Raw genomic sequence first — 16,211 nt, 5'->3', positions numbered from 1 at the left:
CTCACGGTCCTCCATTGAAGCCCTGATTACCCCAAGCTGTACCTCATATTCCCCTAAGTGTGCCAGAAATGTGGGTGCCCCAAAACTGGTACAGTCCCCAGGGGCAAAGCCCAGGCAGTTGGGGGGGGGGTCATCCCACAGCAGGGGCACAATTGGGCTCAGAGCATCTGTGTGGCCTCAGCTGGGAGGCCTAGTTTCCCTGGACCTCCGTGGCCTCTGCTTGTGATGGGAATTCCAGGTCCTGCCTCCAAGTCCTGCCTCAGATTTGGTTTCCTTTCTTGCAGAATGGGGCAGGGCCACCCCAATCCTAGCATTCCAAGGGTAGAGCACCTGGTATAGGCCCCTGAATTCCCTCAGACATCAGAGGTAAGGCCTCCCTTTCTTTCCAGGCCCTCCCTGGGTCCTTCTTGGGGCAGTGGGAGGCAGCTGATGCTTCACAGAACGGAACGTCTGGCGGGAATAGAGTGCGGATGTTTGTCCAGTGGAGACAGCAAGAGAGGGAAAATGATCCAGAGATAGGGCCTGGGGAATGTCAGAACAGGCAGGGGTTATATGGGGACTTGTGGAGGGGGCCTGGAGGAGGGGGAGCTGGTTTTCGAGTCCTACCGCCCTAGCATGAAGCTTTGTGTCCGTTACCACCTCTCTCTATGCCTCATTTTCCCCATCTAGCAAAAGAGTAAGAGTTTGTGGTTTCCGGGGAGCTCCTTGGAGACTCCGGGCCTCAGTTTCTCCACCTGGAAAACGGGCAGAGTGGGACTGGAAGCACTGTCTGGGCAGCCTCTCGGCAGACCCTCAATGGAGAGCACGTCTCTTTCTGAATTCTGCATCTCATTCTTTTCAGCCAAGTTAGCCCAGCAACCAGCACTGTCGTAGGACATGTTAGCAGAGGAAAGTGGCTGTAAGATCAGGATGCTAGACCCCATGGGGCCTTCCCCCAAAGAGAGAGAGCAGAGTGGAGCCCAGCTCCATGCCTCAGTTTCCCCATTTATCCTGGTGGGGACCTCCCAGAGCGGTCCAGCAGCGAGGCGGAGCGAGTGCGTCCTCTGCCCCCTTTCCGCCGGCCCCGCCCCCAAGGCTGTCCAGAAAAGTTCCCGCACCGCCCGCGCTGTCTCCAGCCTCCACACTGTCCCGGCGATGCAGGGCCCACCTTCGCCCGCCCTGGCCCCTGGGCCTGGATCCCCCCGGGACTCCCCGCGTGGCTCCCCCGGGCTCTTTAGGAAGCTCCTGGTGAACCAGAGTATCCGCCTGCAGCGGCGCTTCACCGTGGCCCATCCGCTGTGGTGAGGCAAGAGGAGGGCTGGAAGAGTCACAGTCAGGGACAGCCGGGGCGGGGTTGAGGGCCGGGGCTCCGACGCTCTGCCTCTCTTACTCTTTCGCGGTATCTCTCCTCCATCCTATCTGTCTCTTGCAGTTGGTGACTCTCTTTCCATCTCTGTCTCCCCACACACTGTCTGGATTCATGCCTGGGGGACCAGCCGGCTGTCCCTTTCCAGCTGTGAGGCCCAGAGCAGGATAGGCTGAGTCTAGCCTCTCCTCCTGACCCTCAGGCCGGGGACTGGTGGCCTGAGTGTCCTGGCGGTGAGGGGGAGGAGCAAGGGTCACTTCTCCCCCTGGTCTACTCCTCTCCATCTATCCAGTGCTGGCAACGAGATCGCCTAGGGCAGTTGTCACCAACTTTTTTGGCAACGGGGACTGGTGCTCCTATGAGAATTTAATGCCTGATAATCTGAGGTGGAGCTGAGGCAATGATGCTAGCGCTGGGAGTGTCTACAAATACAGATGAAGCTTCGCTTGTTCCCTCAACCACTTACCTCCTGCTGTGCGGCCGGTTCCTTACAGGATGCAGCGAGATGGGGGCGTGGGGAGTTGGGGATGCCTTGTCTAGGGGCTTCACACGAGACTCTCGATGTCGCGAGAGGAAGACCCGATTCGATGGGGGCCTTCGAGGCAGGGCGTAGGTAGTGTAACAGAGGAGCTGCGTGTCTTAGGCTGAGAGTGGACCAGCGCAGTCCCACTTGGTGGTATCCTCCAAGGACTCGTCAGCGCTCCGGGTTAGAATCCCAGACATTCAGGAAGCGATTGTGACTTCGTGGGGCAGGCATGGGGCATGGGGCAAGACTGGGGCCGGGTGTGGGGCTTGTGGGCACTGATTGTGTGTGGAACCTTGCATTAAGTTCTTGCTACATTCGCACCCCCTTAATAACTTGGCACCTGGTGGCTGAGCCTGGAGATCCCTTCTCTAAAGTCACCTGGCGGAGGCGGGTGCAATCGTGACTGTGATGGCGCCATTGCAGCCCGGGAGGGGGCGCCCGGGTCTGGGAGAACGCCGCTATGGCACCAGACACCTGCGAAGGGTAGTCCCTGCCCAGGCTCGGGAGAGAGCTCAGAGGCGTTGAGGGAGGGCCTGCCGGTCTCAGAAGAAGGTGAGGCTGGAGGATAGTGGATACCTTGGAGTGCCCTTTGCCTCAGTTTACCTATTTAACCGATGGACAGATACGCGGTTCCCACAGTCAGGGCGACCTCGACCCACCGCCAGCGTCATGGAACCACGGCCTGACCTCATCGCTCCCAGCTAAGTTTAGAGCAGAAAGAAAAACAGCTGCCGCAACCAGACCTTAACCCTCCGCGCCCGCTCCTTGGATTCGAACCCAGTACCCTGTGGCTTCTCCCGGCCTCAGTTTCCCTAGCTATCCAATAGGCGCGCTTTCTTAGAACCTTTGGGAGGAAGCGAGGAGGAGGAAGGGTCGCCACCTCCAGGCCTCCTCGGAAGGCTGGTTAGGGTATCCATGGCTAGCCTGCCCCTAAGAGCGTCCTTCTGCCCACCCCTGCGCCAGGCAGGGAAGGGTTAAGAACCCCCGCCCTCCCAGTGACGTCGCAAAGCGGGAACTTGCAGGCCGGGGCGGTAGGGGCTTCTCTGGGAGCCGCTGAAGCCTCTGAACAGGCCGCTGGCCGGACAAAGCCGAGCGCTCTCGAATTTACCCGAGTGAGGCCGGACATAGCCGAATGTTCCCTAGTGCGTTCGAACCTGCTCGAGAGTAGTCGGACGTAGCCAAATTCTACCGAACTCACCCAACCAAACTTAGTGGGACCAGGTCCAATCCTGTTTGATCAGATAGAGTTTAGTCAAACCCAGCCCAGTTTGACCGAGCGGGCCCTAATCCAGCCGAACTGGAGATAATCCCACTGAATCCTGGATGGGGTGACCTGACAGGGGCCAAAGTGGACGCTGGCCCTTGGCTGGAAGCCCCATGTCGTGTGTGGTCTCCAGTATCTCCCTGTCTCCTTCTTGCCCCACTCCCACCCCCAAAGCCCGTGACCCATAGGCAGACCCCTCTGCCCTACTGCTAACTCCCTCCCGCGTCTCGGTTCTCGCCCACGTTCTCTCCCACACACTGACCTCTGACCCACAGGAGGATAAACATAGATCTCCCTTACCCAGTCAAGGTGTGGCGGGTGGGAGGGACTTGGTTGAAAGAGCTGGGAGTGGGGGATTGGAGATTGCCCCAGAGCATGGGGCGTTGTGGGGAGGGTGGTGCTCCCGGAAGAGGGCACAACTCCGGCAAAGGCCAGGACGGGTAGGAGAACAGGCAGAGCATTTGGTCGAAAATGAAGCAGGGAGTGGGGGATCTGAGGTCGTGATTGGAGCAGGGTCTTGTGGGCTGAGGGTGGGGTCCTGGGCTGTGGAATGGGGACAGGTGATCCAGGGCATGGCCAAAGCTAGCTAGGGCCAGTGCTTCTCCTGGCTGTGGGGAGCCTGGCAACTGGCCGAATCTAAGCAGGACCCAGGCCCCTCCAGAGAGAGGAGTCCAGGAAGTTGTTTCCAGTCCTGTGAACTCACCATGTGACCTGGACCTCTGTTTCTTCCTTAGTAATACGGGCATCCAGTTGTCGTCCTCAGGTGCTTGATTGCAACTCGCTAAAAGCTCCCTGGGAAGAGCCTACCATGCCCATGTTAAAGATGGGGTGGTTGATGTACAGAGAAAGGCTGAGACCTACCCATGGTCACACACACAGCCACTTGGGGAGAGATTTGAAACTCACGTCCTGGAGTCCAGTTTGGTCCCAGTGGGATGACTCTGGGTACAGATGTGGCAACTAAGGAGTGAGGATGCAGGGTCCTTGATTAAGATGCGACTGTGGGACAGGTGGACAAACCATAGGCTACTGCACGGCCCACCATGTGGACCAAAGGAGACAGAATAGATGCAGGCCACCACCAGCCATCTGCTTGTCAGGACCCTCACTCTGACCACATCTCTTCTACTTCTAGCTTTGACTTAGAAAATGGGCTTTCCTGTGGGAGAAGTGCCCTGGACTCTCAGGCTGGGCCTGGCCTTGGCCAGGTCATTCAGACCTCTGCCCAGTACAGCCAGCGGCGGGAGTCCTTCCTGTACCGGTCAGACAGCGACTATGAACTCTCACCTAAGGCCATGTCCCGGAACTCCTCTGTGGCCAGCGACCTGTGAGTCTGAGGCTGGTGGGATGACCTCCTTGTCTTTTCCTCCTTCCTTCCTTTATTTCTCCATTCAGCACACTTCCTTCGAGTGGCCATTTGAGCTAGACTTTGAAGTTTAAGTAGGAGTTTTCCAGGCAGCTCACTTATTCAGTCAAGTATACCTAGAATGATATCTGGTGTTCTTCTGTGCTTGACTTTGGGCTAGGGTTGGGTGGCAATCCAAAAGCATTAAGGACAATTAGCAGCAATTGAACAAACACCTTGATTTGAGCTTCCTGATAGCCATAATGAAAAGGGAAATATAATAATATCTGTCTTGCTTCTAAGACCCTTGCTGCTCCTGGGACTCAGTTTCCTCATTTGTGAGACAGGGATAAAGTGAGTAATTGGTCAGAGGGGCTGTGGTTTGTTCCAGGGAAGAGTTGAGTGAGAGGAGCCCAGGGACCAGTAGGGCACCTGAAGGAGTCGTGAAAGCAGGACGTGCTCCGCTGAGGGTATAGTCTGGGCAAAAGCTGAAAGATGGGAATGCGCGGGAGGTCTCCTTGGCCTCCCTTCCTGATATCCCATCTCCCCACAGACATGGAGAAGACATGATTGTGACACCTTTTGCCCAGGTGGGTGTCCACCCCTCCCCACTTCCCGTGTGAGCCAAGCAGACAGAAGCGTCGACCCCTCCCCTTTCCAGTGCTGATCATCCCCTTCCCGACAGGTCCTGGCCAGTCTGCGGACGGTTCGGAGCAACGTTTCAGTGCTAGCCCACCTGCAAAGCGGCAAGGCATCCAAGTATGCAGAGGGTGGGCGGGGCGGGGCCTGGAAAAGAGAGGCAGGGCCAACAACTGCAGCACTGGGGCGGGGCCTGTGGGAGAGAGGGCAGGGCGGAGGGGGCGGGGCCGGGGCCAACAGACCGGGTGGGCTGGGTGGGGGCGGAACCACATGGCGAGCCACCCCTGAACCGGCTGTACTGCAGGAAGGCATCTGTCGGGAACGACCCATCTGGCAGTCAGCCCCCTCCATCTACAGGTAATGTGCTTGCTCCTACCCACTCCTCCCACTGCGGGACAGCTGTGAAGTTCCTCTCCATAGTGACCTTCCTAGCCAATGAGTTCTTAAGCTGTGCTCATTGTAACTCCCCAAAGCACCCTCAGAGATGGAGTCTACCACGTCCATAGTACAGATGGGGTGGCTGAGGCCCAGAGAAGGGTAGAGACCTGCCTATGGTCACACAGCCACTTAGAGACAGATCTGCAACTCAAATCCTGGGGTCCTGAGTGGCCCCACTGGGAAAGGCTCCAGGGTATAGATGTAGAGATGGAAGCATGAGGCGTTCAGGGTCCCAGAGTGGGTGCAGGGCAGGCCCCTGACTGACTCAGCCCCCAGAGGACACTGGGCAGAAGCTGGCTTTGGAGACACTGGATGAGCTGGACTGGTGTCTGGATCAGCTGGAGACCCTGCAGACGCGGCACTCGGTGGGGGAGATGGCCTCCAACAAGGTGAGGAGGGCCAGAGAGCCATGATCTCTTGCCTCTGCCCACAGTGCCCCCTCATCACTGTCCTCACCTTCCCTTGTAGTTCAAGCGGATGCTGAACCGGGAATTGACTCACCTATCTGAAACCAGCCGCTCCGGGAACCAGGTCTCCGAGTACATCTCCCGAACCTTCCTGGGTGAGCTGTGGTGGGTCACTGCCTGGGCAACATTACAGAGGTAGGAAGAAAGAAGAAAAGAAAGACTTCTATTACAGACATCAATCTGAGGGAGACAGAGCCAGATATGGACACCCCCAGCTACATAGGTGAAGGCTGGACCAGGGAAAGGAACAGGAGGAACTTCTAGGAGGAGGGGGACATTAAAGTTAGGATTTTGAAGCATGAGTAGTTTTCCAAGGAGGAGATGGAGGAAACCAGACAGCTGGGTCTCCAGCTTGGGAGATGGAAAGGACATTGGCTGTTTGGAGAAAAATATTGAGCCCTGAGGGCCGTGTCCAGCAGAAAGGCTCATGGAGGTCCGCCATGAACAGAGGAAGAGACTATAGTCCAGACAAAGACGTTACTCCGAGCTCACTTTGATCCAGGTGAAAATGAAATAGGTTGATCTGGAGGCTTGGCAAAATCTGAGACCTGAGGCTAGGCAGGACAACTCTAGCAGGTGAATCAGCTTCTCTGAGCCCCACCCCGTCCCCGCTACAGATCAGCAGACTGAGGTAGAGTTGCCCAGGAAGACCCCCACAGAGCTCCCGAGGCCCATGTCCCAGATCAGTGGCCTGCGTGGGCTCCCCCACAGTGCCAGCCTCTCCACAGCCGCTGTTCCACGTTTTGGAGTCCAGACTGACCAAGAGGGGCAACTGGCCAAGGTGGGTCCCCAACTGGAATGCTGAGTCCTGGATCTGTTTGGATGTCCTATCTTGGGCCTCAGTTTGCCCACCTGTATACTGGGCAAGTGGAGCTAAATATACAGCCCGGGGCCTGGGAGAGGGGGTCGTAGGTCCAGAATCTGGGGAAGTTGGGCTGGGGTCAAGCTCCCGTTCTTCAAATTTTAGGAACTAGAAGACACCAATAAGTGGGGGCTTGACGTGTTCAAGGTGGCAGAGCTAAGTGGGAACCAGCCCCTCACAGCCATCATATTCAGCATCTTTCAGGTAATTCCTGTGCCCTTGGCTTCCAATACTCTTGGGTTTCCTTCACCCTTTCCTCAAGACCTCAAGGGACACATATACTTCAATTCCTCCCTAATACTCCTGAAGGGGATCATTCGATCGGGCATTGAAGGATGAAAAGCAATTCACTATTCTGAACACTTCATTGATGATTGTCAGTAAGCCTCAGCCCTGGGCCCAGGCCCAAAGAGACCTAATTTAGAGCGAATAGGTGTGGGGGTCAGGGATGGACCAGAGAGGAAGGACAGAGACCAAGTGAGTTCAGAATTGAGGGCATCCTGAAAGGGAGCGGAATTGGTGAGATGGATGAGTTCAGGAGATAAGGCATAGGAACAGCATATGCTGCTACCCAGAGGCTGAGGTCCTGACTAGGGGCCTGTCATGGACCAGGAACGGGACCTGCTCAAGACATTTCAGATCCCAGCAGATACCCTTGTCACCTACCTGCTGACTCTGGAGGGTCACTACCACGCCAATGTGGCCTACCACAACAGCCTGCACGCTGCTGATGTGGCCCAATCCACGCATGTGCTGCTGGCCACACCTGCGCTTGAGGTATGGCCCTATGGGCAGCCCAGGCAGGTACAGGGTGCAGAGAAGCCGCCCCTCACCTTTTATTTCCATGCCTGCTCAGGCTGTGTTCACAGACCTAGAAGTTCTTGCTGCCATCTTTGCAAGCGCCATCCATGATGTGGACCATCCTGGGGTCTCCAACCAGTTTCTCATTAACACCAGTGAGTCAGGGGGCCCTGCCACCACCTGTCAATCATGTGATCTCCTGCGGTCCCATCCCTGCTTTGAGCCTAGTCTCCCTGTTTGTGAAATGGCTGTGACAATCTTTCCTCCCTTGGGTGCCTGGAGCTGGTCCAGGTACACTGTAGACATTCAATAAATGAGAGAATAACAAATGTGGCAGAGCTGATCTGGGCCCACTGAGATTTTAAAGTTTGGGGTCCTTTTAGGTGTCTGAAAAACTCAGTCAATAAGCAGTTATTGGACACCTCTTGTATATATCCCAAGAAAGCTAGGGATGAGAGTAGAGCCCTTTCTCTTGAGGATCCCAGAGTCTAAATAGATGAAGACTCAGTTGTTCATTTGACCAGCACTCAGTACGCACTGTCTCCTGCCATGCCAAGTCCCTAAGGATCCCCCAGTCTCAAGGAGGCACAGATGCCCCCAGTCCTGTGGAGTCAGGGCATGTCTGGAGAGAGAGACAGGGTCCTAGAAGGCTTCCTGGAGGAGGGGGCATTAGAGTTGGGGCTTCAATGCATGAGTAGGAGTTTGCCAAGAATTTGCCAAACCTGCCTATTTGTGGAGTGAGTTAAGTGGGCAGATCTTGAGGCTTTCCAACTACCCACCAGACTCGGAGCTTGCGCTTATGTACAATGATGCCTCTGTACTGGAGAACCACCACCTGGCTGTGGGCTTCAAGCTGCTGCAAGCAGAGAACTGTGACATCTTCCAGAACCTCAGCACCAAGCAGCGGCTGAGTCTGCGCAGGATGGTCATTGACATGGTGAGGCCACAGCAATGGTTAGGGTGGAGTTAGTCAAACCCAAGCTTATCCCAACTCTGAGCCTGAGCTTTCTGGCCAGTAAAATGGGGCAATGACCCTCCGAGCCTTGGGTGGGATGACCAGGCCTTTGGTCCTAGCTGTGGTTCACACACAAGCGATAGGGAAACTGAGCTTCTGGGGTTTCAGGTGCAACTCTTTCTGAGCCTTTAGTCTGTCTATTTGATATTTTTCAGGTCAGGAGACACCAGTAAGTTTTGAGGCCTTGTGTCTCATTTATTCATTTTATGAGCATTCATTGAGCACCTATTGTGTGCTTGCCCTATGCAATAACCAAGATAGTTCTGGCCTTTCTGAGACTCTGGTTTGTGAGGGAGATGGACACATGAGTGGGAGCCATGATAGCAACCCAGAGGCAGAACTGTGGTAGAGAACCTGTAGACAGAGCTGTGATGGGGGGATGCTCAAGGTCAGGAAGGGCTTCCCCAGGAAGGAACACTGAAGCTGGGACCTGCAGGATGGGGAGGGCTGTGGGGTGGTGAGGAGTGTTCCCAGCAGAGGGAACAGCGTGTGGGGAGGGCTCAGAGGGAACCAAGGATCCAAATAAAGAGGAACTAAAAGTTTAGTGAGACGTAGAAGCCTTGGGTGGTGGGCTCCGCTAGTGGGAGCATCATTTGTGGCAGACAAAAGGTTTGGGAAGAAATTTTGAGACTTGTCTGACTCTCAGGGAAGCCCATGGGCCACCTGTGGGTCACTCCTAGGCTGGTCTACATGGGACTAGCGAAGTTGATTTTTAAACAGCTGTGTTCAGGGCTTACCTTCCCTACAAATGGCTGAAAACAGCCCTACTAGACACATTGGCCACAGAGAGGTTTGGGGAGCACCAAGTCAGGTCCCTCCCAGCTTTAAGTCCACTTGTGGCTCCCATGGCCTTCTAGGTGAGTCCCCCACTCCTCCCTAACGTTCTCCCCACTCCCACCATCCTCCACTGTTCCTGTGTTCACTTGCTCCAGCCATAACTGCCTCCTCTTTGCATAGGCCCTGTCCTGGGCTGGGCCTCACCGCTACCCTCAGGCACATCTTACCTCGGCCTCCAGATTTAATCTTTAACATGTGGGATGCACCCCTTGAGCTCCACAACCTCAGAGATGGGACCGTTGACTCAGCCCCTCTTGTGAGCTGGGTTTGCAGCCAATTTTGTTACATTCTCCCATTTCACAGATGAAGACACTGAGGGTCTGAGTGGGTATGACGTCTGGCAGTGAGGGACAGGAGCAATGCTCATACCTGTTATCTCCCCTTCACTTGCTCCTAGGTGCTGGCCACTGACATGTCCAAACATATGAACCTCCTGGCTGACCTCAAGACCATGGTGGAGACCAAAAAGGTGACGAGCCTGGGAGTCTTGCTGCTGGACAACTACTCTGACCGTATCCAGGTGTGTAGCCGGGAGGACTCTGGGTCCATGGTTTCCACACCTCTCATTTAGCTGCATTTATGAAGCATTGACTGTGCTAAACTTGCAGAAATGGAGATATGAGACTCTTTTCCCTCCTGGGCCTCAGTTTTTCACATGTAAGAGGGGTGGCTATGGTGCCAGCCTGTTGCGGGGTTAACTGAGCCTGAGGGTGGCCTGGCCCTAGCCCTCCTAAGCATCTGTCGCCCCAGGTGTTACAGAACCTGGTGCACTGTGCCGACCTCAGCAACCCCACCAAGCCGCTGCCCCTGTACCGCCAGTGGACAGACCGCATCATGGCTGAGTTCTTCCAGCAGGGTGACCGTGAGCGCGAGTCAGGCCTGGACATCAGCCCCATGTGCGACAAGCACACGGCCTCAGTGGAGAAGTCCCAGGTTGGAGGTCGACGGAGCACAGGGGAGGGAAGTGGCTGAGTCAACCCCATAAATTCTGGCTTGGCTGCTGGCTGGCCAGTGAGGGAATGTGGCCTAAGGGTGCAGTGTGCCCTGGACTGTGCAGAGTCACTCCTGGGATGTATTCTCTCGGGGCTGCAGGGAGAGGGATCTGCCATCATGGGGTTGGAAATGTCTGTTCTGAGTGGGGGACCATGTGGCTGGAGGACACGTACATTCAGCCCTGTACTACCCCATAGGTGGGTTTCATTGACTACATCGCCCACCCACTGTGGGAAACCTGGGCTGACCTGGTACACCCAGATGCACAGGACCTTCTGGACACACTGGAGGACAACCGTGAGTGGTACCAGAGCAAGATCCCCCGCAGTCCTGTGGACCCCACCAGCCCTGAGCGGGGCGGCCCTGACAGATTCCAGTTTGAGCTGACTCTGGAGGAGGCAGAAGAAGAGGAGGAGGAGGAAGAGGAGGAAGAGAGTATATTGGACCAGAGGACCTTGGAGTCACCTGACACTGAGCTCCTGTCCCCTGAGGCCAGGCCAGACCCTGGGGCCTTATGCCTGGACAACCATAGGACCGTGGGCAAGCCCTGTGTAGACCATGAAGGGAATGCGATGACTGAGCCCTTTGGTACATAATGGCCACTGGTGGAGGGGTAAACTTTCCAGGAAGAGGTCCCAGGTGACCCATGCCTTGCCTTCATCACACACTGAAGGAGATAACCAAGCTTCTAGTAATAGGCAAGTCTCTAGGTTGAATTAGAGGCACCTGGCTGGGGTCTTCTTTGACCACATGCTCTGCTGAGAGAGCTCTCCTCCTCCAAAGTCAGCTCTGAAGTTGAGGCTGGGTCAGGTTCAACTTCTCCAGTGGTCACTTTTGAGCCACATCCATCACTTTCGTCAGTCATTCTTTATCAGATATTTATTGGGCATCTACTGTGTGCCAGGCTCGTGCCTGCTATGTGCCTCTGGGGTAGCCCTGCACAAGCTGGTGGGAAGTAAGTCCCAAGGAAATGCCCCTCCCCCACAGGTGCCTCCCTTTCATCTGCTGGGCAGCTCTCTGCAGAGAATGAGACCTTGAGTAGGGGAATTTTTGGCACCAAAGCTTTGTCTAGTCCCAACTCTAGCTCTGGAGCTCTGGAGGGGGATGGCAAGGGAGTATCAAAGATAGGGCTCTGTGTGGGGGCATCTCTGAAGACTGATGTCACCTATCACTGCTTGTGCATCCGTTATTGCTTTAAGTTGCTATAACTTCTGTCCTCAGGGTGCACCTGCTCCCTGTTCTCTCTGGCCCCAGGACCCCCTATTGGTCCCCCTCCCACATTATCTCTCTTATAGAACAGTAACAAAGGCACACAGTTCCCCACAAGTTGGGTCTCTGCATTGCTTGATTCTGCAGGTGCCACAGACTGCTCCTAGGGAAGCCCTCTGGGCCTCAGTTTCCTAGTACTTGGGTAAACTTTGGTTGAGGGGTGGTGTCTGTGACCTCCCTGAAATATATTAGAAATTTGGGGCATTAGACGTTTCTCTTGGGTTAAATAAACCCTATTATCCTAAACTAGTATCACAGCCATTTCATGGATAGGGTAACCGAGGCACACAGAGCAGTCCTGTTACCTGCTCAAGACAACGCAGCTGGGCACTGGTCAGTAGCCAGCGGCGCCTCCTGGCGGCGGGAGGCGCGGCAAATTCAGGGGTCCTCCTCGCCTGGCTGGCCACTCCTCCCACACCTCATTTGCTGAAGCCGAGGCGGCTCTGCCTTTAAGTCTCAGGTCTGACTCCCGTCTCTGGAAGGCTCAGTGTTCCCCCTCTACCTTTACCTCCCTCCCAGAGTGCCTGAAAATTTACACGTTACACAGGTCCTCGCAGCAACCTCTGGCTTGGAGAACAGCTGGTTTTGTTCCTAAATGATTCCATCGATAATTCATCATCATCACAATTAGTGATCACATTCCACAGAGAGAGAAGTAAACACCATCTGGGTCATGAACTTGGTGTATTTCCTTCCAGATCTTTAAAAGGCAGAGATTTAGGGGATGATTATATTTTTTTCTCCCTCCCCCTTTACAAGTAATATGTTTTTGCTGTAGAATTTTGAAATGATGGAAACATATAAGAAGAAAATAAAATTCTGTAATAACCTCACCCGTAGACTATCTGCCTTCAGCATTTCACCTTATTTCCTTCCGGAGTTTTCTCTACCCACTATAAGAACAATCATATATTCCACTTCAGTTTGGGCCACAGCATCCCTCCCACTCCGTCTTACTGATTGCATTCTACCCACACTGACTTTCCACATCCCAAACATGGTTTTTGCACATGCTGTGCCCACCATCTGTAATGCTTCTCTTCCTCCTCATCCTCACCCTTTGGGTCTCAGCTCAGTGACCCCTCCTCTGGGAAGTCCTCCCTGACACCCCACTCCAGGCTGGCACTGGTGGAAGCTTTGGGGGATTGTTTGATTCATGTCTGCCATGCTCTCCAGACCATGATGCCAGGAGGCCTGGGCCAGGTGCACTGTGCCATCCTTAGTGTCCCCAAAGATGGTCTTTGACAACTTCGGTGAGTCCCTTAAACCTTGCAAAGCCTTTATCTTTTCACTGGTAAAATGGGCTCTTTGTGAGGGTCACATAATTGCAACAACAGGTAAGGTTTGAAGAAAGTGTGGCCTGAGTCAGACACTGAGATACATGTTCAAAGTGAAAATTAACCCTGCCTCTTCTCCCATTTCACAGATGTAGAAACTGAAGTCCACAGTGGGGGTGACTGAAGTCACATGCTCCAGGTCCCCCATTTTCTTCTGTTTGGGGTCCTTGGCTTTGTGGCTCAAAGAGAATGAGTGGGAGAAGGTCTTCAAGGCTCCTCAGGACTTTCAGCCCTTGCGAAACTCTAGGGTGACTCTCATGGCCTTAGTTTGCCCTCCATTAAGGGAGAAAAGGTTGCCTGCTCCATCTTCCTCACAGAACTGAAGAGAGGCTGTCCCTTGAGCTTGTTTAGTGAGTTCCAGCCTCAGGGCCTTTGCACTTCCTGTTCCTTGTTTGGAGCACTGTCCCCACCCCCCATTCTCCCCGTGGCTAGCTCCTTCTTCTTCAGGTTCCTGCTGAAATGTCATTTCTTCAGAGAGGTCCTCCCTAAACTCCCTGGTCAAAGTCACCCTCCCTTCATTTATTCATCCATTTTTTCCTTCATTTGTGTCATACCATCACGGACACTGACTGTGTCACAGGTTTAGGTGCTCTCGGGGCTCACAGATGGCTAATGGATAAACAAGTCAACATAATCATTTCTGATATGTCAAGAAGGATAAATATGGTGACGTGATAGGAAGCGACAGAGTGGGTGTTGATCAGAGATCTGAAGGGAATGAAAGAACCAGGCCTGGGGAGAGCTGGGTAAACAGCGCTCCAGGCAGAGGGAACAGCAGGTGCGAAAGCCCTGAGGCAGGTCGTGCCTGGAACCAGAGGAAGGAGTATCTGACTGGAGAAAAATGAGATGGGGCATAGCTGGTGGGGACATTGTGGGACCTGGGCTGCTGGGAGTAGTCCGGACTTTACTCTGAGTGGGACAGGACCTGGGAGGGTTTGGGGCCTTTCTACCACCCAGCTCTATCTCCCCTGCCATGCAGAAGACGCCCAAAGTGCACAGCCCCCCCTCCATTCAACCATCCCTAATTCCAGCGCCAAATGCTGATTCTTAGCAATAAAGGCTTTGTATTCTTTTTATGTTAAAAAACAAATTCCTCTGGGGAGAAGCTGGGGAACATTGTTGTGAGGTTTTTCCCCTGGGGGGAAAAAAACAGGTATTTCTGAGTGCCATTTACTTTTGAAGCCTGAAGCAGGCATTTTGAAGGTCAGGGAGCCTAGCTGACCCCACTCTTCCTCACCTCCACTCAGTACCTGGACCAGCTCTCCTGGAGCCCCACTAGAGCTGGGTCTCAACTGCCAGCCTCCTACTTGAGAGGGAGTGGGGCGAGGACTGAGATGAATTTATTTATTTATTTGTTTATCTATCTATCTATCTATCTATCTATCTATCTATCTATCTATCTATCTATTTATTGTTTTTATCAAGTTTCCCAATTCTCCGCAGTGGGTTTGTGGTACTTTTATAGTCCGAGTGGGAGAGAGGGACAAATACATTACCCTTAGAAAAGACAGATTTCCCAAATGCAAGCAGAGTGGGAGGGACGCTGGGGGCAGGCGTGGGTTGGGGGTGGGGGGGCAGCCTCCAAGCGCGAAGTTATTCTGGTCTCTCCCGCGCCTCTGCAGCTGGCAGGCTTTTTATAAACAAGTCCGGTTTCCCACCCCTCCACTCCTCAGCCCGCTCCTGGGGAGGAATCAGGGCGATCAGGATTCTCCTGGAACCACAAGTACCTTAATGAATCCGGGGACTTGGAGGGAGTTGGGGGCAGGGACTTGGAATGAGGCCCAGGGTCTCGTTCTCCTGCCTCCTGAAATTCTTTTCCTCTTCAAGATTTGGGTGAAAAAACAATGGAGCATCTCAGCCTCCAAAGTCCCCACTCTGAATCTTGTTTCCTCAGATTGGAGGGAAGGGGTAGCTCCGGCCCTGTCTTTAACTTAGGAACCAGGGAGGGGTGAAGCTTCTTCCATCCCCTTTATTGTTGGGTCTCTAAGTCTCGCTCTTACCTTCTCTGTTTCCTGGGTCTTTCATCGCACGCCTTGCGGTTTAGGCGACAAGACGTTTCTCTGCCCTACTTCCACCTTTTCTTTGGAAAATAGGTCTCAGGGAGGGGAGGGGTTCTCTGAGCGTCCCTCAGACCCTTTCCTTCTTTTCTGGGAATTGGTGGGGAGGGGTGTCTCTCTTGATCCCTATTTTTTCTTTTCTTTTCTTTCTTTTTTAGGCGAGGCAACCCTTGGTTGACCTCACAGATTGCAAGGAACTTGTCATCTTACAATCCCTTATTTTTTAATATTTTTACGCCTACAGCACCTGGTCTTCCTAGGTGGTCTCCCATCCAAGTACTAACCAGGCCTGACCCTGCTTAGCTTCCGAGATCAGATGGGATGGGGCTTGTTCAGGGTAGCATGGCCTTAGACTCTAGTTTTTCTTTTAGCTCAGAAACAGGGTTATGCATCTACCAGCCCGGCCCACTTTGAGGGTCTTACATCTCAGAAATTGGACAAGGTCTCGCTTGACCTCTATTTCTGCTTTTTCTTCTTTTGTACTTATTTATTTGAACTCGATATATAGGGGGAATGGAGAAGCTCTCTTCTACTTTCTATTCCTCTTTTAGGAAGTTGGGAATAGGGGGCGTTTGACGGGAGGTCACAGCAACTCGTCCTGGGTGGGGGCCGCCGGATTGTCTCACTTTGGGGTACAAGGGTGGGGAAGGGGAACGCCCCCTGAAGATCCTTGGTCAGCCAAGGCCTTAGCCTCTCGTCCCTTCAACTGCTCAGGAGCCATCATTGGATACAAGGAGGAAGGTAATAATCTCTGATTGGCTACTCGGCCCATCACTCTACTGCTTAAGCTATTGAGAGGGTTCCGCGCAGCCCCGCCTCCATGACACTGGGTCGAGGCGGAGCCAGGAGGCGATCCCTCCCCTCCTGCAACGTCCACGCCCTCTACTGGATGTGTACTCTGGGCCCCGCCCCATTTGCGCGTCAATCTGAGCGGGAGTCCCGCTGCTCCTGGCTCTGCGGGCTCAGTGAACCACATCTCCAGGCGCAGCTCCGCCCCAGGATGGCGTCACGGTCAC

At 54.1% G+C, this 16,211-nt stretch overlaps 1 protein-coding gene and 1 pseudogene across 1 annotated transcript; one reads left to right on the top strand and one right to left on the bottom strand.

Moving 5' to 3' along the window:
- The first annotated feature begins 930 nt into the window (after positions 1-930).
- PDE4C (phosphodiesterase 4C) lies at positions 931-12,629 on the top strand. Its single transcript, XM_039867871.1, has 15 exons — positions 931-1,280; positions 4,271-4,462; positions 5,034-5,070; positions 5,166-5,239; positions 5,424-5,476; positions 5,834-5,946; positions 6,026-6,119; positions 6,642-6,805; positions 6,992-7,090; positions 7,499-7,663; positions 7,743-7,842; positions 8,470-8,624; positions 9,937-10,059; positions 10,290-10,472; positions 10,730-12,629. The coding sequence occupies exons 1-15, from the start codon at positions 1,135-1,137 to the stop codon at positions 11,126-11,128; spliced, it is 2,097 nt and encodes a 698-aa protein (XP_039723805.1). The 5' UTR covers positions 931-1,134; the 3' UTR covers positions 11,129-12,629.
- Positions 12,630-15,430: 2,801 nt separating this feature from the next.
- Positions 15,431-15,549, bottom strand: LOC120606662 (uncharacterized; annotated as a pseudogene).
- Positions 15,550-16,211: the final 662 nt, after the last annotated feature.

Source organism: Pteropus medius, unplaced genomic scaffold, assembly GCF_902729225.1.
Source record: "Pteropus medius unplaced genomic scaffold, Ma_sr-lr_union100, whole genome shotgun sequence".
In the NCBI taxonomy this organism is placed as follows: Eukaryota; Metazoa; Chordata; class Mammalia; order Chiroptera; family Pteropodidae; genus Pteropus; species Pteropus medius.
This window is presented reverse-complemented; position numbering and strand designations above follow the sequence as displayed.

What these genes read in the sequence shown, in the direction of transcription:
- PDE4C (XM_039867871.1), top strand. Translation starts at nt 1,135, where the DNA reads ATGCAGGGCCCACCTTCGCCCGCCCTGGCCCCTGGGCCTGGATCCCCC. An exon ending in TTGTGACACCTTTTGCCCAG is followed by an intron (nt 5,071 to 5,165) that starts GTGGGTGTCCAC and finishes CCTTCCCGACAG; the next exon opens with GTCCTGGCCAGTCTGCGGAC. An exon ending in TGGCCACACCTGCGCTTGAG is followed by an intron (nt 7,664 to 7,742) that starts GTATGGCCCTAT and finishes ATGCCTGCTCAG; the next exon opens with GCTGTGTTCACAGACCTAGA.